Source organism: Suricata suricatta, chromosome 8, assembly GCF_006229205.1.
Source record: "Suricata suricatta isolate VVHF042 chromosome 8, meerkat_22Aug2017_6uvM2_HiC, whole genome shotgun sequence".
Classification (NCBI taxonomy): Eukaryota; Metazoa; Chordata; class Mammalia; order Carnivora; family Herpestidae; genus Suricata; species Suricata suricatta.
Genome location: NC_043707.1, coordinates 9,138,457 through 9,159,674, shown reverse-complemented (window position 1 = coordinate 9,159,674; position 21,218 = coordinate 9,138,457). Strand labels below are relative to the sequence as shown.

Sequence of the window (21,218 nt, the reverse complement as noted above, 5' to 3'; positions counted from 1 at the left end):
GCCTGCGCCGGGAGGCCGCGACGGAGGGTCGGGCGGGGCGGGGGCGGCACGCCGCGAGGGGACACCGGCGAGGCCGGGGGGACTCCGGCGGGGCCTGGGGACCGCTTCTCCCCCGGGGGAAGGGGGACCGTATGGGACGGAGAGGGGGCCGCGCGGCCGGTCAGTGCCACGAGGCCTAGAAGTGAGGACACATGGAGGTGGGAGTGGGTTGAGGGAGCGTTGAGAGATCCGAGGAGCTGGGGTGGGCGAATGCTCGAGTTTAGGGCGAGGCGACAGAGCGTCTCTTGCTGCAATCTCTATTATTGAGACCGTAATTACGTTTTGAATGTCTGTGACACGGAACCGTCCTGAAGGAATCCCAAGATGCATTGCAGTCTTGTGATCCGGCAGAAACTGTTGGCTGTCGATACAAAGATATTTTTCACCCGTAGCATTTGTAAGCCTGTGAAGTTCACGCAGAGTGTCACAAAGTTAGAGTTCCTCCCTCTCTTAGCATTCCTGTGTCGGGAAACCACATTGATTTGTGTTGCCTTTTTCTCAAAGCAGGGCCCGGGCTTTTCTCCTTAGGGACACGTTTCGAATTTTGGTTGTGTTACAATCGTTTGCCTTTATTCGGGTTGCTTGGTGTATAACTCGCGCTTTCTCTCTGTTCGCGTGTCAGTAGTGAGTCTATTCATGGATTTGAGCTTTGGTTAGAACGTCATAGCCCTCATGTGCCAGTTTCCTCCTCGCTAGTAAGCTTTCTTCCTGTGGTTTCAAGTTGAGTCGGGTCTTTAAAATTGTCATGTATTCTGCTTCAACGGTAGCATGCTCTCAGGGGCTGATTTATAGGAACATGACAGGACTGAACTTTGTACTTCCCGTGTAAAGGTGCTTCCTTTAGGAACCATCAGTATCTAAAGAAAAAAAAAAGGAAAAGGGGCAATGTCCTTCTCATTATTTAACCAGGGCGTTGGGGACTGGATCCTGGATGTTCCCAGCAATTTGCCAGCGACCGTAGATGGTTGATTTCTCTTTAAAGTTCTGTGTTGTGGCAAGTCGGTGATAAGTGGACGTCATAAAAGTGGTCTAGGAGGTTAGTTTCGTCAGAAACGTTTACCGTATTTTCTCCTTTGAAGCAAAAAGAGAGTTTGGAGAAATAGTTCTGCAAAGTGTGTGTGTGCGCGCACGCAGCTTGGATTTGGGCTGCTTCATTGACTGCTATTTATTTGTGTGAGTGGTTGATGTCTTCCTTCTGAATAAGGAAATTCAGCCATTACTATTTATATATGTATTTACTTATTTATGCATGTATTTGTTTAGGTATGTATGTACTTATTTACTTATTTATTTGCTTAAGTAGCTACCCGGCTTAGATCAAGCCATTTTGGCTGCCGAAACTAGTTCATTACCGGCTCCGAAAAGTTTGTTTCCCCATACTTCAGCATCCAGACTGCTTATCCTGCCATTTTCTCTTTCGGCCCTCCCTCCTCCTTCTGGAGCCACCAGCGCCACTTGGGCTTCCCCTAGGTCTCCTTTTCCAGCCTCCGTAGCCATCAGCGGACAGCCGTCCTTGGCAGTGGTTAGCAATGATGGTTATTGTGAGCGACCCCTTATGCTGGGCTCTTCTTTTCCTGATGTTTGCCAATTTCAGCCTTGCTCTTAACCCTTTCTCCTTGGCACGGTTAGAAGCTGGAGATGTAAACGTGTGAGGGGAAGTTGTTTGTAAGAAAATTCCCTACGTTGTGGTCAGTTTTTTCTTTTTCTTCTTTTTTATCAGAAACCTGTTTTGGTGTTACTGACATTACCAGCTGCTTCTACCAAATGCCTATTAATGTTAAAGCATAACCCTCCGCAGGATATCTATTTAGACAAGAATGGATGTTCTAAACTGAGGTCCAGAGTTATGCGGGACTGTTGGATGACATGCTCCAGCCCATTCAGGTCCATAAATTACCACCATCAGAGCAGGGAAGGAGGCTTGTAAGAAGCAGGACAAAAGTTGAAAGTAGCACTTAGGTTGAAATTTACAAAGTGGGAACCATAAACTTTGCAAGATTTTTGTAGTGAGGAAATAGTCGCTAGGGCAAGCCTGTTTTCTTTTGCTGTTAAGCCATAGCTGGAATTTGTGGTGGGTGTGTTTTTAATGTAAATATCCCGGAGAGCTTGGGAAGGAATCTGGAGGTAGAGCGCTAGAATGAATGACTTGTAAAATATCTGTGTAGACCTAATATCTGTCATTTCTCCTGAAAACAGGCTAGATCGTTTTTTTCCTGCCTTTCTCTTTCTCTTTTTTTTTGGAAAATACTTTCAGTGGTGCGTTGAGCAAGAGGAGGAAGATGCTTTAGCGCCAAGTGTCATTCACCTTTCTGGAAGGCTGCTACTTAGGCCTGTTTCTGGCCATCGCAGACCAGAACTTGAGATTCAGTCTTGACCTCAGATCTCTGAAAATTTAATACAGGTTTCCAAAGGAATGATTACGTAGAACCCATTTAAGTGTAATTAAGTATAATTCATGTAAGTATAATTCCCTACAGATCCAAGTGCATTGGCTAAGCGAGGCCCTTTAAAGTGGAGTCCCTGAAATGAATTTAAATGTATAAGATGGGGGTGACTTTAAATTATGTGTTCTCCCATGGAATGTACTTGAAGTTCTACATTGCACCTAGTTCAGTTTTTTCTTTGTGAAATGAGAAACCGATTTAGTGGTGGTGATTAGGGTTACTTGGTGTCTTGGTGTCCTGGAGCTGCTGTAACAAAGCAGTACAGACTGGGTAGCGTTTAAATCACAGAAAATGGTTGCTTGTAGATCTGTAGGCTTGAAGTTCAAGATCAGGGTTCTGGCCTAGGCAGAGAGCCCTCTTCTGGGTAGCCAACTGCTGATGTTTGATGCTGCCCGAAGGGAAGAGTGTTCTCTGGGACAATTTTTTTTCCTTCTTTAATAAAAACCTTAATTTCATTATGAGGGTCCCACCCTCATGACCTCGGGCACCCCAAAGACCCCATCTAATTTTATCACATTGGGCATTAGGATTTCAACATAGGAATTGGGGGGAGGGGGTTGGACACAGATATTCAGACCATACACAGCGCTTGGACTTTGAGAACGGCTAAAGCTTCTAAAATAGGGGTGTCGTGTTCTTTCAACCAGCCCATCCTCAGCACCTCTCAAAACTCTGCCAGTAAAAACAACGCCAGCAGTCCCCAGTAGGCCCTCAGAGGAGAAATTGTTTCTAAGATGTTGCACCTTGTCTTGTGGAATTTGAATTTTAAAGAGAAATGTTCTCTTTTGTAGTGTTAGTGTTTCACTGAGTATCTTTTGGTAGGGGAAGGATTGTCTTATTTTTAATGATTGAGCTCTATCTCATCATAAAATTCACCTTTTAATTTTTTTAATGTTTATTTTTGAGAGAGTATCTGAGCAGGGGAGGGGCACAGAGAGAGGGAGACACAGAATTAAAATTTTAATTTATTTTTGAGAGAGAGAGACAGCCTGAGCAGGGGAGGGTCAGCGAGGAAAGGAGTCACAGGATCTGAAGACAGGCTCAAGGTTCTGAGCTAGCTGTCAGCACAGAGCCAGACATGGGGCTCGAACCCACGAACCACAAGATCCTGACCTGAGCCAAAGCTAGACACTTAACCGACTGAGCCACCCAGGCGCCCCTTTTCTTCCCTTGACTCACTGATCACCAGACTACTAGGTTTGCGCCCTTGTTTTATGACTTTACATGCTGGGTTGGCCGGTGCGTGGGGATTTATGGAGCAGATAGGGCAGCAGCTAGTGCTGTGCCATGCTGAGCAGCTTTTGAAACCTGAGTGTTTGGGAAGAAAGCTGCTCTCTTTGGGGCAGGTTTTATTTAGTGTAGATAGTAAATAACATTGCATTCTTTTGACCTTTGTGAATTTTTCACCTTTTCAGGAATTGTATTGCGTGAAAAGACCGCAATTAAAATCTATCATGCGAGTTAGGGGAATGGAGAGGACAGATTGTTAAGCCTTGTGTTGCTTGCTTTTGTTTATTGGGGAGGAAGATGGCTTAAAGTGTTAAAATAGTCATCTTTCTGGTTGAAAGAGAAAGGAATGAAAAAGATTTGATAACCTTTTGGGGCGAGTTAGCAGAATTGGAATGGAATGTTTTGAGCAGGGAATCTGGTTTTGTTTAAATATACATATATAGGGGCCTGGGTGGCTTTATATAGGGGCGCCTGGGTGGCTTAGTCGGTTGAGCATATGGCATGGCTTCGGCTTCGGCTCAGGTCATGATCTCATGGTTCGTGGGTTTGAGCCCTGCATCGGGCTCTGTGCTGACAGCTCAGAGCCTGGAGCCTGCGTTGGATTCTGTGTCTCCCTCTCTCTCTGCCCTTCCCCTGCTTGCACTGTCTCTCTCTGTCTCTCAAAAAAAAAAAATTAAATATGTGTGTATATATAGCAATTATAAGGAACAAACGTTTACCTGTGTACAGAACACAGAATGCTGCGCTAGGCACTTGAAGGGATGCCACCAAGATGATTAAGTTGTGATCCTCCAGGAGCCTAGAAAGTGACCAAATACCCATTTTACGCACATGGGAGACCCAAGGTGCTAAGAGGGCCCTTCGCACCTTGGAGGGCTTGGAGGGTTTTCAGAGCGAAGAGGGGAGGTGTTCGCAGATTTCCCAATGTACGTGATTTCAGTCTTGTCACCCTAATCATAAAAACTAAAGCTCTCTTTTCTGCCAGGTGTTTTTTTGTGCATACCTGGCGGTTTTTTGGATTGAGATCTAATTCGCATGTACAGTCCCCCTTGTGTTTCTGTATTTTGTTAAGTTAGGAGTTTGCGGGGGGAGAGCATTGGTTACTGTGAGTAATCGAGGGACAGTCGAGGCAGCACAGTACACTAGTTTCAGGTGCACAGTGCAGTAGTCCCTCACCCTTCACCGCACGTCAGTACCGTTGACGACGGTCCCACGCTGTGCCTCGTGTCCCCGTGAGCATCACTATTCTTTTCACAGCGCTCGCCGTGGCTTTCATATCAGACAGGAGTGAGTCCGGCAGCTCTGGTAGCCTGTCTGTCGGGCTCGTTGATGTCGGATTGTGCCGTTCCACACACAGTTCTTAAGAAATCCTTAGGAAACAAGAATTTGGCCACTAGTTGAAGGTTCTTGATTGTTCTGAGGTCCTTAGTCTCCTTTTTTTAGCTGCAGTCATCGATTGGTACCAAAGCTGCTTAAGAATTTTGTCTTTGTTGTCAGTAGACTTTACAAAGCGTGGCTAGGCTGTAGAGGTATTTGGTTTTTCATAGATGGCTTTGTACTAAGGACACCTGGTTGTTTCACTGCCCCGTCTTGAACCAGATCCCCGCTGTGACTCTGCTCTCAAGGGGAGAGGACGGACACTCCGTAAGGATTTTCTGAACCTCTTTCGCTAGCCTGGCCCAAGAGTGGTGACCCCAGATTCCAAACCACACGCTGACTGGGTAATGCTGTGTCCCTTCACTTGAAACAAAGCGCATCCCTTAAATGTCAGTGGGGTGTTTCCTGCTTGACCGGTCCTGGAGGACTCCGGTGGGTTACCGTGCCCGTAAGTGGCCTGTGGCATCGCCTTTGGGGAGTTGATCAGGGTGGCATCTACGTGTTTTTCTCTTCTCTTTGTACCTTATTGGGGCTGTCTGAAATGGTTTTACTGTGTGTATTTTAAGTATACCTCAACTTGTTTTTGAAGTAGGTGGGATATAACTCACAAACGGGTGTTTGAGGGCTGTTTGAAAACCGTAGTGGGATTTTACTCTCAGAGAAAGCCAGATCTGGCCTTGCTTTAGGGACTGAATAAATAGGACCTTGGAATGTTAGGGCTAGACGTGACTCCAGCCGTAATATAATACAGTTGCTTTTTGGATAAAGTAATAAACCGTTGATGGATAAAGAGACTGAAGCCTACAGATGCTCCGTGAGCACAGAAGGTGTCTGGCAGCTCTAATGACATGGATGGCTCTGGAATCCACATTTGCTAACTGCTCGTCCGTGCTGTCTGCACACACCCCACTGTTCAATAATGGGGAAGACGATGCTCCTCGAGGTCATGCTACAGCCAGCGTGGATCTCCTCCTTTGGGAGTTTGCCTTTCTTCTAGTCCATTCTTAAATTTTTGTAATTATCATGGGGCTTTGCAATGTTTGTCATACTACTAAAATCACTGTGCGGTTACCATTTGCTTAACGTGCCCTTACCTTCACTGTACTCTTTTGAGGTTATAGGTACTGTTAAAGCATTTCACTAATAAGAAAAGGCTCAGAGAAGCTAAATAAATCAGCAAGGTGACATCCATGAATAAATGGAGGAGCTAGGATTAGCATCTAGGTCTGATTTCAAAGCTTATTCTAGGGGCACCTGAGTGGCTCCGTCCAGCTTTGGCTCAGGTCATGATCTCACTGTTCATGGGTTTGAGCCCCTCATTGGGCTCTGTGCTGACGGCTTGGAGCCTGGAGACTGCTTCGAATTCTGTGTCTCCCTCTCTTTCTGCTCCTACCCCACTCATGCTCACTCCTTCTCTCTCTCTCTCCCAAAAATAAACAAACGTTGCAAAATAATAAATAAAATAAGGCTGTGAAATTGCTTCTTCATACATGTTAGGAAACGATGATGTAAAATGATTTAATCAGCCCTGGTCACTGCTGTCTGTGACTTCGTGACTTATATATTTAGAATGTTCGGTATTAAGGCAAAACCACGGACCCGTGTGTGTGTGTGTGTGTGTGTGTGTTCTGCGGGCTCTTGTGTCTGATGTCTGCCTCTGCTGGCTTCCGGTGTCTGATCTGGGCGACAGATCTCGCAGCCTGCAGTCTGGGTGAGACCGTGCAGTCACCCGGTACTGGGGAATTTTGAGTTCATCACTCACACCGTACTTCAGCATCTCTTGAATATCGTTTCTCTGAGCCCTTGTCCAAAAGTGGGCACAGAGAAGATGGGCTTTCCCCGGGGCCTTCCTGGGACCGCTGCAAGGACCAAAGTGACAGGGTGCAGGGGACCAGCCCCGTGGAGTCCAAAGGGAAGCTGAAGTTGACTCTAGAATCAGCTGTGTGTCGGGTCCATTTGGGACATGTGCAGCGGTAGAGAAGGGAGGCTCCGGAAGTCTGTCCTGTTCTTGGGAACCAGACTGACGGTGTGTGCACCTGCGCTTGGAGGTCAGGCCTAGCCTGCAGGGGCTCTGCCAGGGATCATTAACCTTCAGGTGGTGGGCCGGCCAGGGAGTGTGAGAAAAGTGGGAGATCAGGATGCCTGGGGGGCTCACTCAGTTAAGCATCCACTCTTGGTCACTTAAGGCCACTCGGGTCATGGTCTCATGATCCTGAGATCGAGCCCTGTGTGTCAGGCTCTGTGCTGACCTTGTGGGGCCTGCTTGGGATTTTCTGTCTCTCTCCTTCTCTCTCTGCCCCTCCCCTGGTCCCTCCCTTTCTCTCTCAGTATAAATAAACATTAAAAAAAAGTGGAAGATCAGGTGCAGCAAGTTTGTGTCCAAACGGAGGAGAATGTGTATGGGGAGCTAAAACGGTGCGCTTGTGACTGTTCACTTAAAATTAAATAAACTTTAAAATCCAGGTCCTCCGTCGCACTACCACCTTTCAATTGCACAATAGCCACAAGTTGGCTGCTGACTGCCGTGTCCCAGCCCTGGGAACATTTCCATCATTGCAGAAACTTTGTATGGGGCAGAATCCTGTCACACTCGTCACACGGTTCCTCATTTCTGTTCAGTGCAAGACACTTGGGGCATCTGTGACAGCACTGAAGTTTTTATTTTTTTCCTGAAGGAGCACACCGTTTAGCTAAAAGGACTAAGGAATTTTAGTTAGGGAGCTATCTTAGATATTGCTGCTCAGTGTGTAAAGAGGATTAAAGACCAATTTTATAGTTAAAGCAGCACAAATTTAAATCACTAAGTTATGGACTATACAGAATAAGCACTTTTCAAGAATTGGCCAAACATTTGTGTTGAAAACATGTAGCTTGAGTTAAAACATGGCTTTCAGTCCACCTGTCTGGCCTTGACTGACCTGTGCTGTGCGATCAGCTGGCAAAGTAGAAGTCTGCATGTCCAAGTCTTTTGATCCATGATCAGCTCTTTTCTCTAGTTAGTTATTCAGTTACTTTATTGTTTTTATAGTTATTGTAATTGTATCTATAGTATTGTATTATAGTCAGTTATTTTATTGTATTTATTTTCTTTTTTTTTAATGTTTTATTTATTTTTGATACAGAGAGAGACAGAGCATGAGAGGGGGAGGGGGCAGAGAGAGAAGGAGACATAGAACCGGAAGCAGGCTCCAGGCTCTGAGCTAGCTGTCAGCACAGAGCCTGACGTGAGGCTCGAACCCACGAATGTGAGATCTGACCTGAGCTGCAGTCGGAGGCTCAACCGACTGAGCCACCCAAGCGCCCCTGTACTTATTTTCTTTATTGATTGATGATTGATTGAGTTCCATGCCCAACGTGGGGCTTGAACTCACGACCCTGAGAACAGTTTCACACTCTATTGACCAAGCCAGCCAGGCTCTCCTCCATGATCAGATCTTTTAGAAATATTCATATTCTTTTTAAAAATTAAGGTGAAATCTATAACATAAAATTAACCATTTAAAAAAATTGTTTATTATTTTGAGAGAGAATGAGCAGGAGAGGGGAACAGAGAGAGAGACAGAATCCCAAGCAGGTTCCACGCTGTCATTGCAGAGCCAGATGCAGGGTTTAAACTCAGAAGCCATGCGATCATGACCTGAACTGAAATCAAGAGCCAGACGCTTAACCAACTGAGCCACCCAGGCACCCCTAAAATTAACCATTTTAGAGTGAACGATTCAGCCAGTGTTGTGCAACCAGCACCTTCATCGAGTTCCAAAGCATTTTCACCACCCCAAGAGGAGACCTGTACCCATTAAGCAGTCCCTTCCCAGGCCCCTCTCTTCCTCCCCGTTTCTAACAACCACCGGCCTCCTTTCTGTTTCTATGCATTTACCTCTTCTGAACATTTTACCTAAGTGAAATTGTACAACAGGTGATCCTTGGTGTCTGACTTACTTCACCATGGTCAAATTTTCTCTAACATGGAGACACCATTGGACGATCTGAAACCGTGATGTTACTCCCCACTTAGTATTCCTTCACTAGCAGATATGAACCGTGCAGGACTTGAGAAATCACGGTCACGTTTGCTAACCACGAACAAATGACTTTGGGCCCAGGCTTCTTAGTAGCCAGTCACATCAGGACATGGTCCACATTATGAATACAACCTGAGTAGAATGAGCTGGAAAAGGGTGCCTGTGGGGGTGTGCACATGAGAAGCCTGGGCACAACTATTTTGAGCAGTTAAAGTGTTTTTTTCAAATGTTTTTTGTTTTTGAGAGAGAGAGAGAGAGAGAGAACGAGTTGGGGAGGGGCAGAGAGAGAGGGAAACAGGATCCCAAGCAGGCTCAGCACTGACCGCAGGATCCTGACGTGAGCCGAAGCCAGACACCCAACGGACTGAGCCTCCCCAGGTGCCCCGAGAAGTTTGAATTTAAAAGAACAGCTTGCTGTATCTGGTCCTTCTGTTATTTCCCCAAAAATAACAGTTCACGAATGTCCCTAGCATTGCCTTTCTAATGTGATCCATGTCTGGATGTGTGGAAAGCTTTTTTCCACTTTGACAAAGTATGGCCAACTTATTTCAGGGGCCCTTTAATACCCTCAGTGTGTATATATTAAGCACCTAATTGTTTTTGGTACTTGACTCTCTCTGCCCCGTAAGCCGTACAGACTTAAGGCAAACATATGACAAATGGAGGATGTTGTGCAAAAGAAGACCACGAACAGATTTCCAGTCAGCTGTGGTCTGCAGCCACGGAGGCAGCCTCGTGTCTGGGGTCGCTCTCCTGAGACGCGCCTTACAGCCTTCTGCAGTATCGTGTGTTAGCTGGGAGAGGAGGTTCTAGAACGGGAGGTCAGGTGTACGTACCGTTTGGTTTTGTGAAGGGCGGCTGCAGCTAGGGTACCTTACTGCGAGTTGGGGGAGCCTACCGTGCCCCTTGTCTTTGTCCTGCCTTGCTGACTCCGTTTACTTGTGCTGAGTGATCAATTTTTCAGCAGGGCCTTTTTGACGAAGGGCGAGTTGGTACATGTCTGACTTGGAAAAGCCTAGTGGGTCGCATCTGTCTGAATGTCAGCTGGGAGCGATTGCAGTTGTCTGTCTCACAGGCGCTTGTCGGGGGATCGGGTGAGTCAGCACATGAGGGCTTGTTAGAAATCAGTCAGGGGTCATGTGCCCCTCCCCCCCAGCACCCTGCAGATCTGGGAGCCTTTCTGTCGGTCTGGCCCACGTTTGATGGGGTTGAGTTTATTCTTAGTGCGTGTTTGTGGGTAGAGGCTCCGGTGCCGAGTATCTGCTTGGTGCCAGGAGTTATTTAACAAACGTTGAAAAATGCATCCCCTCATTTAATCTGTCCATAATTCCAGTGAAATAACCGCCTCGCACAGCTTCAGGTGACAGGCAAGCCCAGGAAGTGGGCGTCAGCTCAGCGCTGGCCTCGCTCCACTACCCGCTGCTGCCCCCTCCAGCCCCCGGGGAGCACATGGACGTGCTTCCTCAGCACTGCCTGGCTTTCTCTCAAAATGGAGCGCTTTGTCCTTCCCCTGCCCGTAAACTTTTCTTTGAAAGGGAAAATGAAGCAAGGTTAATCTCTATTATATCTGAAGTACAATTCCTCTTCCCTTCAAAAACCGCTTTCAAATGACCTTTTCCTAATTTTCTGTTAATATGCTACCAATCACATAGTCCAGGGTCACCTTAGACCTGTCACTCTTCCTCCGGTCAGACGATGCCTCTTTTGCCACCCTCCTCTCTGGTCTCCTCTCGCTTGTTCACACGACGTGCTTCCTGCAGTGCTGATGCTGGCCCTTCTGTCACTGGTGTTCTTCGCCTCCCTCCTCGTCTCTGTGCCGCCCTGAGCTTCCCAGGTGATGCTCAGCACGTCACTGCCCTCCGCGGAAGAAGTTGGCTGCTCTTTATCTTTCAGGAACAGGAAACTATTTCCTTCAGCACCTCACGTTAGGGAAGATGGGGCCCGAAGCCTTCTTGGCTTACAGGTGTTCCTGGGCAGTGATTTTAAGTATGAGCTTTGCAATTCATGAATTCGCTATTCTTTATCAATTGGTGTGCGGAGTTCAGTGACTTCAAATCCTTTTGTGTCTTGGAGATTTTTTGAAGCAAGGGCCCTTTCATATTGGAATATCATTTAGATATGAAAAATAAACTTACATATTTGGGTGTCAGTGTATATTTCTCCCACATCTCTTCCCTTGATGTCGAAAGTGACAGCCGCGGGGACGGGGTTGGTGCTCGATCTGAGAATTCTAGTACACGACAGAAGTGGTGTCATTGGAATCACCTCTTCTGAGATGTTGTTGTAAGGGATCGTTTGCATTTCAAGGACTTTATGTGACCTTTTAAGTTTATTGGTATCAAATAGAATTGATTCAAGGACCTCAATGAGAACATAGGTGGTTATAGATTCTTTTTTTGTTTTTTTGTTTTTTGTTTATTTTTGAGAGAGAGAGAGAGAGAGCGCGCGAGAGAGCGCAAGCGAGGAAGGGGCAGAGAGGGAGACACAGAATCCGAAGCAGACGTGGGGCTCAAACTTGAGAACCGCGAGATCATGACTTGAGCTGAAGTTGGATGCTTAACTGACTGAGTCACCCAGGCGCCCCTTAAAGATTTTTTTTTTTAAACAGAGACTTTTAATTTGAACACCTGAGTTAGTGGCTGTTGGTTTACGATATTGAGGGTTTTGTTGGGTTACTGGAATTCTGTTTTTACTGTGTCTGTAAATATACACATACGTGGATGCATTGAGCTTAATTTTTAATAGAACTTATTTCTATTAAACAGCATCCACGGAACCTTTCCAAGAGGAACAGTCGTTGCCATGTGAAGGTAATTTCCTACGCCTGACCCTTTCAGTGTTTAACCGAGGAAACATTACGTTGTCTATGATGTGTAAAGCGTAGATATTGTTGTGTAAGTGTATTGTATCTCGATTTCTTGTCTAGGTTCAAATTCAGCTGTTAGCATGGAACTTTCAGAACCTGTTGGTAAGAAAACTTCTGACCGTATTAATACAGTAATATGAAACCCTTTCACTCTCAAGATAGAAGGTACAAATGTAAGTGTTAACAGTTATCATAATGTATCCATTTGAACCTGACATTGAGTCTCTGCTGTTGGGATTTAGGAACCTGCGCTAGCGGATGCAGCATTGCCACCATACACCGAGTGACAGTGACGCAGATAGGGAAGAGCGAAGGGCAGGAGCGGGCAAGTCAGTTGAAGGACTTGGGCTTGTTGCCTTTCCTTTGTGAAAAGTTCCTTCCCTTTTGTAAATTACTGCTAAGGGTGTCTGGTCCCGAGGTGATTGGTCAAGTTGATACCAGAGTACTTGGAGAGGAACAAACAGAGCCCTCGTCAGTCCCGTGTTCTGATTTTAAACTCCGCTGCTTGTCCTCAGTCAGGGCCCCCGGCCCCGGGATAACCGGGCTAGTGGGAATGGTACATCTGTTTGCGTCTTGTGTGTCCTTGTGGAAATGAAGCTTCGTGAAAATAGCAATCGCTTGTAGTCTCTGAGTCAGCTCTGACGTCAGCAGTGGGACCAGGCTTGAGAACCATCATCCCTTTCTGTTGTGAAAGAGGTTTTCTTGCTTATGTTTCCCTAGGCATTAGGAAATGGAACTAAATATGCAAAGTTGTTGTTCGAAGGCATCTGTGTTTTAGAGTTACAGACTGTGAGTCTTTTTCGGAGTACTGAGTCAACTGTCTTATTTCAGTAGAAAATGGGGAGACAGAAATGTCCCCAGAAGAATCATGGGAGCACAAAGAAGAAATCAGCGAAGCAGAGCCAGGAGGGGGTTCCTTGGGAGACGGAAGACCCCCAGAGGAGAGCACCCAGGAAATGATGGAGGAGGAGGAGGAAATACCCAAACCTAAGTCTGTGGTTGCGTCGCCAGGGGCTCCCAAGAAAGAACATGTAAATGTCGTGTTCATTGGGCACGTAGGTGAGTTGAACTCGCAGCAGTGAGAGAAATGACCAGCCGCTGGGTACATCAGACCACTACGTGGAAAGGTTGAGTGTAGCTGAACGGAAGTCATCTGAAACGGTTTTGATTTTTAACTCGATAGGGATTTTTTTTTTTAAGCTGGCAAAAAATTGCCAACACTGTTTTTGAAGGTTGGGCTGAGAAATAATTTTGTGAAGTCACGAAGCAGGACGAGAATCAGCCTCACTGTCTTCCTATGTGGTGCCCACGGAGGGCGGCACTGACAGGTTAATATCCTAGACAATGTGCTTAGGTTTTTGGGCGACATCAGTTAGTTTATTTTACAGGCTTCATCTAACCTAGCTAGTTTAATTTTGTCTGACCTAGGAAATTAATTCAGAGTGACTTCTAGATGCTTATCAGGTTGCTGGTTTAGCATGAAACAAAACCCTGTTTAATTGACTCAGGCATTCCCTGGCCATCTGACTTATCCCCCAAATTGTGAGAAAGCATAGAATTAGGTGTTCTTTTCTCCTTCCCTTTATCTCTGCTTCCTCCTGAACATAATGCCACACCGTACTATTTTCGTAGCAAGAACTCCTCTGAAATTTGTAAAGAACACCTGTATTTGCTAAAATTAGCGAAAGGGACGCTACCGAAATGTAGTTCACAGCTCTTTGGCTGCTTTTGCTCTCCCCTGAGGGTCCCCTTGGGTAATTTATAATCTGTTGCTGCTGTGCTCCGTGCTGAAGGTCAGCGAGCAGTCTGTTCAAAATTCTTCTTTATCACTGAGGTAGCTCTACATCCTTCTTCACCAGTGGTACGTCCTCGCGGAGCTGGGAGAGATCTGGCTTCCTTCACAACCAAGATTATGTGGTTAGATGTGCTAAGTGGTCCCTTAGTTGTGTTGGTGCATATAGTGGGCTTTGTTTGATTTTCTTTACACCATGGTTTGCATATTATTGATGATATTATTCCTTTCAGATGCTGGCAAGTCCACCATTGGAGGACAAATCATGTAAGTCTGTATTTTTTGTTAATAGAGTTGACTTGATTGAGTTAATTTTGGGCTTTGTGAACATCCAGTCATGCAAAGGAGACCAAACAGGTCACCTGAAAAAGTTATAAAGACATTACCTGTAAGGAAAGCTGATGTTAATTAAGAAGGAATTTCTGCAATGTGATCATTGTTAGTATTTTCTAAAATTTTTTTAAAGTATTTTATTAATGCTAATTTATTATTGAGCCAGAAAAATAGAGTATGACTAGGGGAGGGGCAGAGAGAGAGGGAGACACAGAGTCCGAAGACCAGCTGCAGGCTCTGACCTGTTAGCACAGGGCACGATGCGGGGCTCGAACCAACAAACAAACTGCAAGATCATGAGCTGAGCTGAAGTCAGACGCTTAACCAGCTGAGCCACCCAGGCGGCCCTAAATCTTTTTTAATGTTTACTTATATTTGAGAGAGCGCGCAAGTGTACTTGAGGTGGGGAGGGGCAGAGAGATGGAGACGGAACCCGAAGTAGGTTCCAGGTTCAGGGCTGCAGACTGTCGGCAGAGAACCCCACCTGGGGCCCGACCTCACGAGCGGTGCGATCACGAGCCACTCAGGCGCCCCATTGTTAGTATTTTCTGATGGATTTTAGGCATTCCCTAGAATTCTTTTGTTATCGCTGTCAGACTCTGATGGGACACTAAATAAATGTATTTCTGTAAGCAGTCTTTTAGATTTTTTTTTAAAATAAAAACTAAACTAGAACTCTGGATTATAGGGAATATTAGTTTGCTTTGAATATAATTTTTTTGGGAATATCAAAACCAGTACTTGAATCCGGTGTGTGGGGGGAGTTCAATTTTCCATATTCATGAGCTCTTAAATCCTAGGTGGATTAATCAAAGACAGGTAGTCTGGCTAATGTGCTAAGATAACTTATTATCATATGTAGAAGCTGTGTAAGTATGAAAACCTCATGGTTGACCTTTACAATATATTCTAGTATTGACTGTTTTCTAAAGTTTACTCATTTGGAGAGAGAGCGAGCGAGCACGAGTGGGGAAGGGGCAGACAAAAGGAAAGAGAGAATCCTAAGCAGGTTCTGTGCTGTCAGTGCAGACCCGACCTGGCTCTCTCTTATGAACTAGGATTTCATGACCTGAGTGAAACCAAGAGCCAGACACTTAACTGATTGAGGCACCCAGGCACCCCTGATTTTGTGTTTTAGGAAAATGTGTATTTTTTGCTTATGGGCTATAATTTTCATGAGTATTTCACTAGGATTCTGTGCTCAACTGGCTAGGAGCATGCACCGTAGATGACTCTGCAGAGAGTGCTCGAACCAGAAGCCTTTGATTTGGACTGAGGCAAGGGAAGCAGTTCAGTATTACTAAGGAATTGTTTTAAAGTTACAGTCTTGCCTTGACAATATTTTTAAGTACTAAATATTGACATTATTCATAAGACTGAATTACTGAGCAACACTGGTGGAATTATGTTCTCTCATGTACTATTTCTCTTTGCCCTTTAAAAATTTTTTACTTACTCTGAATAATTTTAGACTTAAAGAAAGGTTACAGAACAGTGCCGAGTTCCCCCGTGCCTTTCCTTCAGCCTGCCGTAGCGCTATCGTGTGAAATAACCACAGTACAGTCAGTCATTAAACTGGGCGTTCACGTTGGTGCAATTCTGTTACCTAAACTGTGGCTCTTGAATTCTGCTGGGTTCTCCACACATGGCATTTTTTGGTTCTAGAGTTCCGTGTTGCATGTAGTTGTTCCGTCCTCCAGTTTTCGTCTTAGTCTTCTCTAGCTTGTACGGTTGCCTCATCCTGGTCTTCCCTGGTCTTCCTCCTTGCTTGAAGCCTGCTACTTAGGACGGTCTTCATTGTGGGTTCAGCTGGTGCTTTTTCAGATGTAGATTGCAGCTATGCATTTGGGGAAGAATATCACACAGGATGTTTGTTTGTTCTTTTAAGAGCATCCTGTGGGGGGCACTTCATGTCAGTGTTCAAATTTTTTTTTAATTATTTTGTTTTATGTTATGTTTTGTTTGGTTAGAGAGAGCGCGCATGAGCAGGGGGCAGGGGAAAGGCAGAGAGAGAGAGAGAGAGGATTCCAAGCATACTCCATGCTCAGTCAGCATCCATGCTGATGTGGGGCTTGATCCCACGACCCTGGGATTATGACCTGAGCGGAAATCAAGAATTGGACACTTAACCGACTGAGCCACCCAAGCGCCCTTTAGTGTGTTTTCTTTCCTGCTGGTGCCTTTAGCCAGGATTCCTTGGCTCACGTGTTGTCTGCCTGGATTCTGCACCGTAAAGTTACCATTTTCCCCTTTATCTGTGGGGAGATAATTTGAGACTCTGTAAACATCTTTTTCCTCCGAAACATTCCACGATTTGAGCATCCATCAGTGAGTTCCTTTATTTGAAAATAGCTGTTCGTGGAGTTGAAATTCACCGGAATTGCTTCGGAGTCGTCCTAAACTGCACTGAGTACTTTGTGAGTCATGAAGTGTTTACTTCTTTTTTCTCTGATTTCAGGTATTTGACTGGCATGGTTGACAAAAGGACCCTTGAGAAATATGAGAGAGAAGCTAAAGAAAAAAACAGAGAAACCTGGTACGGTAAACGTTGACGGCCCTGTAAATTCCTTCTAGGGAAACGCTGCCTACTCCGTGCTTCTGTCGTCTCTGCGTCAGAGGCGCGTGAGGCCCGAGGTGGTGTCACAGCCAAGAAGTGACGCAGCAGATCAGCGCCTGGCGACTCTGGGAGTCTGGCGGCCTCCAGGTGTCAGTTCTAGACTCGTGGGATGAGTTCTGAGCCGTCTGTTTGACGGGCTGTTACCGAACCACTAAGAAGTGGCATTTCTCGAATTCGTAATAACCACAAGTAGAGCGGGAGTTGCTGTGGGATTTGGGGAGACAGCAGGTGCGTGATAGTCCTGGCGATGTGATCAGTAATGATGGAAGGCAACTCTGGAAAGAAAAAGAATTATTGACAGTGGTTGCCTTTGAGTGGTGAGAGAAAGGGTCCGTTTTGGGTTTGTTTTTTTTCCTAATCTTCCCTTTCTGTTAAAAGTTCAGATTTATCTGGGACATTCCTGGTTTTTGTTTTCTTTGGTCTTAATTGTATTGCTCTGTATTAAGGGGAAAGATCCTTATCAATGTTATGCTAAAAAATGGATTATATACTATGAAATACAGATGATGAGTGAATCTAAATTAACACCTATTGTTACGAATGCTTTGAGCTTACGTAAATGGTTTTCACGTGGCAAAGAAACCAGAATAATTTTCAGTGGGTAACCATTGCCCCCCGCCCCCCATGATTGTTAGTGGCTTTTGCCTCTGAAAAATCTCCCTAGATCACATTATTTGGGTCCTACTTCGTGGCAGGTGATTGTAAAAACTCACGGTGGGATTGGCACTGATGCTAGGTAGTCTTTCTGTATAGTCAGCTTGTTTTCCTAAATACCGTTTGCTTACAGAATATATATATGGGTTTTCCCCTGTATATCCAAGAATAGAACATTCCTTTCAAATCTGTAAGCAAAATGGCATAAAGCAAAGAGGCGGTTGTCCTCAATTTACCAGGAAAACATTTTTTTGAGCCTTCCCAGACCCGAAGAGGACTCTCTCAGGCTTTTCTGCTACCCCGGGGCTCCTCTGTGCCGCCGGATGCACAGGATAAACGGAGGTCCCATAGAGATGCGTGGAAGCCCTTCGAAGCTGGGACAGGACCGCTTGTCAGGGAGACAAGTGTGGCTCCTGGGGAAGGAGCCGGTTGCTGCTCAGCAGGCCGTGACGCCTCCGTCACAGTTCGCTGCAAAATAGGCGCTGAACCCTGTTTTTGCCTTTCACCTTTTTTGTTAAAAAAAAAAAAAAAAATCCTCCTCAAATAAACAGTTTGTAAAAACAGGTACTAACGTAGGTCTTTTGTGAAAGCGAAGTGGCATAACCCGAACTTTAAAAAAATCAGGATACCTGTAATTAGACATTTGTAAAAGCTCAAAGTGTTTGAATCATAATAATAAAAGTTTTACTCTATTAGTTTTTATTTCTGTGCAGTCTTATTCATGTGATTTTTTTTTTTTTTTTTTTGAGAGAGAGAAAAGGGAGCGGGGCACAAGTGAGCCAGGGGCAGACACAGAGAGAGAGAATCCCAGGAGGGGCAGGAGGAGAGACTGGGGGGACGGAAGGGGGCGGCCAGGGCTCAAGCTCACCCTATGTGGGACTCAGACTCCACAAACCATGAGATCATGACCTGAGGTGAAGTCAGATGCTTAATGACTGAGCCGCCCAGGCACCCCAAGATTTTTTGTTAAGATTTTTAAATTTTTTAAGTAATCTCAGCACCCAACCATGGGGCTCCAACTCACAACCCTGAGATCAAGAGTTGCATGAGCCTCCGGCTGAGCCAGCCAGGCGCCCTGGTCCTGTTCACGATTTAAATGCCGTATGTTAGACGTAAACGGGATTCCTGGTTACATCTTTAACGGTAGAAGAATATCTTAAGAACTCCTATGTTTGTAGTACTATTACTCTTCTTGTAAAATTATTTCAGGTACTTATCTTGGGCCTTAGACACGAATCAGGAGGAACGAGACAAGGGTAAAACAGTCGAAGTGGGCCGTGCCTATTTTGAAACGGAAAAGAAGCATTTCACGATTCTGGATGCCCCTGGCCACAAGAGCTTTGTCCCAAACATGATTGGTGGTGCTTCTCAAGCTGATTTGGCTGTTCTGGTAAGAGAGACCTTTCTGGATCACCTGTGCGATTGCTAGCAGCCCCACTTGAGTGCTTGAGGTGTTTGATTTTACCCTCGAGCAGCGAGGACTCGGGTTGCAGCGAGCTGTGGCGTTCGGTCACAGATGTCACATTTGTCTCCCCTGCTCTCAAGCGATCTTTGTCATTGGGTTCACTTAGGCAAAACCTGTTTCATCTTGTCTCTGCCATCGCTAGTGTCTATGACCGTGTCAGAACTTAGTGTCCCCTCGGTGCCGTGCCCCATCTGTTCTGTACGCTCCCCGTGTGCCGTGGGTACAACACTGAGGAAGAAATGACCTGTTTCCTCAAGGCCTTCAGGCGTTTTGCAGGGTTGGTGGCTCAATCGGCATGCCGGCCGGGAGTCACATACAGGTGTGATTGTAAATGACAAAGGCATGCGAGATTCTGGAAAACTGGGGGGTCTGCCAAAATCTTAAGCCCTTTAGACATTGTGAGGCTCAAAAGAACGCACGTGCTAGCTCCCTCCCTTTGGTTTTGTTGCAAAACGCTTCTGGTAAAACTGGAACGAAAGCTCCTCACCGCTTGGAAGGCACGTCCGAGCAGGGCGCGTAGGAGCACCTGCTGGCTTTCTTGGACTAGGTCATCTCTGCTCGGAAAGGAGAGTTTGAAACTGGGTTTGAAAAAGGCGGACAGACGAGAGAACACGCGATGTTGGCAAAGACGGCAGGCGTGAAGCACCTGATCGTGCTCATCAACAAGATGGATGACCCCACGGTGAACTGGAGCAGCGAGCGGTGAGCGTCGCCCTCTTCCCGCCTGCGCGCCCTCCCCAGGGGGGCACAGGTGGCTTTGCGACTGTGTGCTGCGGCCCCTCGGGTGTTTCTAATTTGTGAGGGGCGCCTGGGGGCGCGGTTGCTTAAGTTGTCCAACTTGGGCTCAGGTCGTGATCTCACTGTTTGTGCGTTCGAGCCCCGCGTCGGGCTCTGTGCTGGCAGCTCAGAGCCTGGAGCTGCTTCAGATTCTGTGTCTCCCTCTCTCTCTGCTCCTCCCCTGCTCATGCTCAGGCTCGCTCTCTCTCTCTTTCAGAAGTATAAACATGGAAAATTTATAAGTCTTCATTTGTTTCATAACGAAGTTGGAGTTCACTTGTTTTACGTTATAACGGGGTTACTTATAAATGTTCACAGGTATGAAGAATGTAAAGAGAAGCTAGTGCCATTTTTGAAAAAAGTTGGCTTCAATCCCAAAAAGGACATTCACTTCATGCCCTGCTCAGGACTGACTGGAGCAAATCTTAAAGAGCAATCAGACTTCTGTCCTTGGTACACGTAAGTGAGCTTTCCTCCTTTTTAGAAAAAGCTGAGGTCTTTGTAAGGAATCTCAGAAAATACTTCCTCTAACCGTGGCTGTAAAACTACCATGACCTTCGCCCGGTTTGTAACCGTGTGGTCGTCGTCTTGCTGAGCTGGGAGGGTCCTCGAGGCCCCGGTAGAAGTCCTTGCTCAGATGAATGACGTGCCCACGGTGTCCTCTGGCTTGTCTTTTCACTTTCCTGGTGGTGTCCTCGGAAGCACAAAAGGTTTTAATTTTGATGAAATCCAGTGTCTTTTCTTTTGTCGGTTGTGCTTTCGGTGACCCACTTAGGAAACCCCCGCCTAACTCAGGCGCGGACACCGCCTCACTCTTTTCTTCGAAGCCTGTCCGAGTTCTCCCTCTTACAGTTACATGTCTGTCTGCTGCATTTCGGGTTAATTTTTTTGTTTTCAAATTGGGAAGCGTGAGTCTTTGAACCTTATTATTACTACTTTTTTTCCAAGATGGTTTTGGATATTCTGGGTCCCTTGAATTTCTGTGTGGACATTAAGATCACCTTGTCATCTTGTCCCAGGAGGCAGCTGGGACGTTCAGGGGGGATTGCACTGAATTTCTAGATCAATTTGGGAAGCATTGTTGTCTTGGCAATACTGAGCCTACCAGTTAATACACTGTAGTGTTAAAGGGGAAAATTATTTTATAGAATCCTGATTTCAGAGCTGGAAAAGTCCATAAAAACTAAGTAGCAGAAGGTAGCCAATTTATTACAAAATGTAGGCCATTTGCTATAAAATATTTTCTAAATCTTAAGGTTTTTTTAAATTTTTTAAATATTTATTTTTGAGAGAGACAGCGTGAGCAGGGGAGGGTCAGAGAGAAAGGGAGACACAGAATCTGAAGCAGGCTCCAGGCTCTGAGCTGTCAGCACAGAGCCCAGTGTGGGGCTCAAACCCACAAACCGTGAGATCCTGACCTGAGCCAAAGTCGGACGCTTAACCAACTGAGGAAGCTTTTTTTATTATATTTCTAGAGCTATTTTGTTATATTGTTAGTTTTCTGGGGAACGAAGGAGATGAGCTGGAGAATAAATGGGTTGAAGGAGAGAGTATGTGGGTAGAATGGGAGTATTATCAGAACCGTTTTTTTATACAAAGTTA

The 21,218-nt window shown here is 45.8% G+C and overlaps 1 protein-coding gene across 1 annotated transcript in view; it reads left to right on the top strand.

Moving 5' to 3' along the window:
• Positions 1-21,218, top strand: part of GSPT1 (G1 to S phase transition 1) — a 35,048-nt gene that overhangs the window by 471 nt on the left and 13,359 nt on the right. The window contains exons 2-10 of the mRNA XM_029949830.1: positions 1,050-1,075; positions 11,878-11,922; positions 12,039-12,080; positions 12,810-13,037; positions 14,004-14,037; positions 16,562-16,639; positions 18,584-18,764; positions 19,387-19,541; positions 19,935-20,075. Coding sequence (XP_029805690.1) covers positions 1,050-1,075; positions 11,878-11,922; positions 12,039-12,080; positions 12,810-13,037; positions 14,004-14,037; positions 16,562-16,639; positions 18,584-18,764; positions 19,387-19,541; positions 19,935-20,075 — 930 coding nt within the window. The remainder of the gene's footprint in view (positions 1-1,049; positions 1,076-11,877; positions 11,923-12,038; positions 12,081-12,809; positions 13,038-14,003; positions 14,038-16,561; positions 16,640-18,583; positions 18,765-19,386; positions 19,542-19,934; positions 20,076-21,218) is intronic.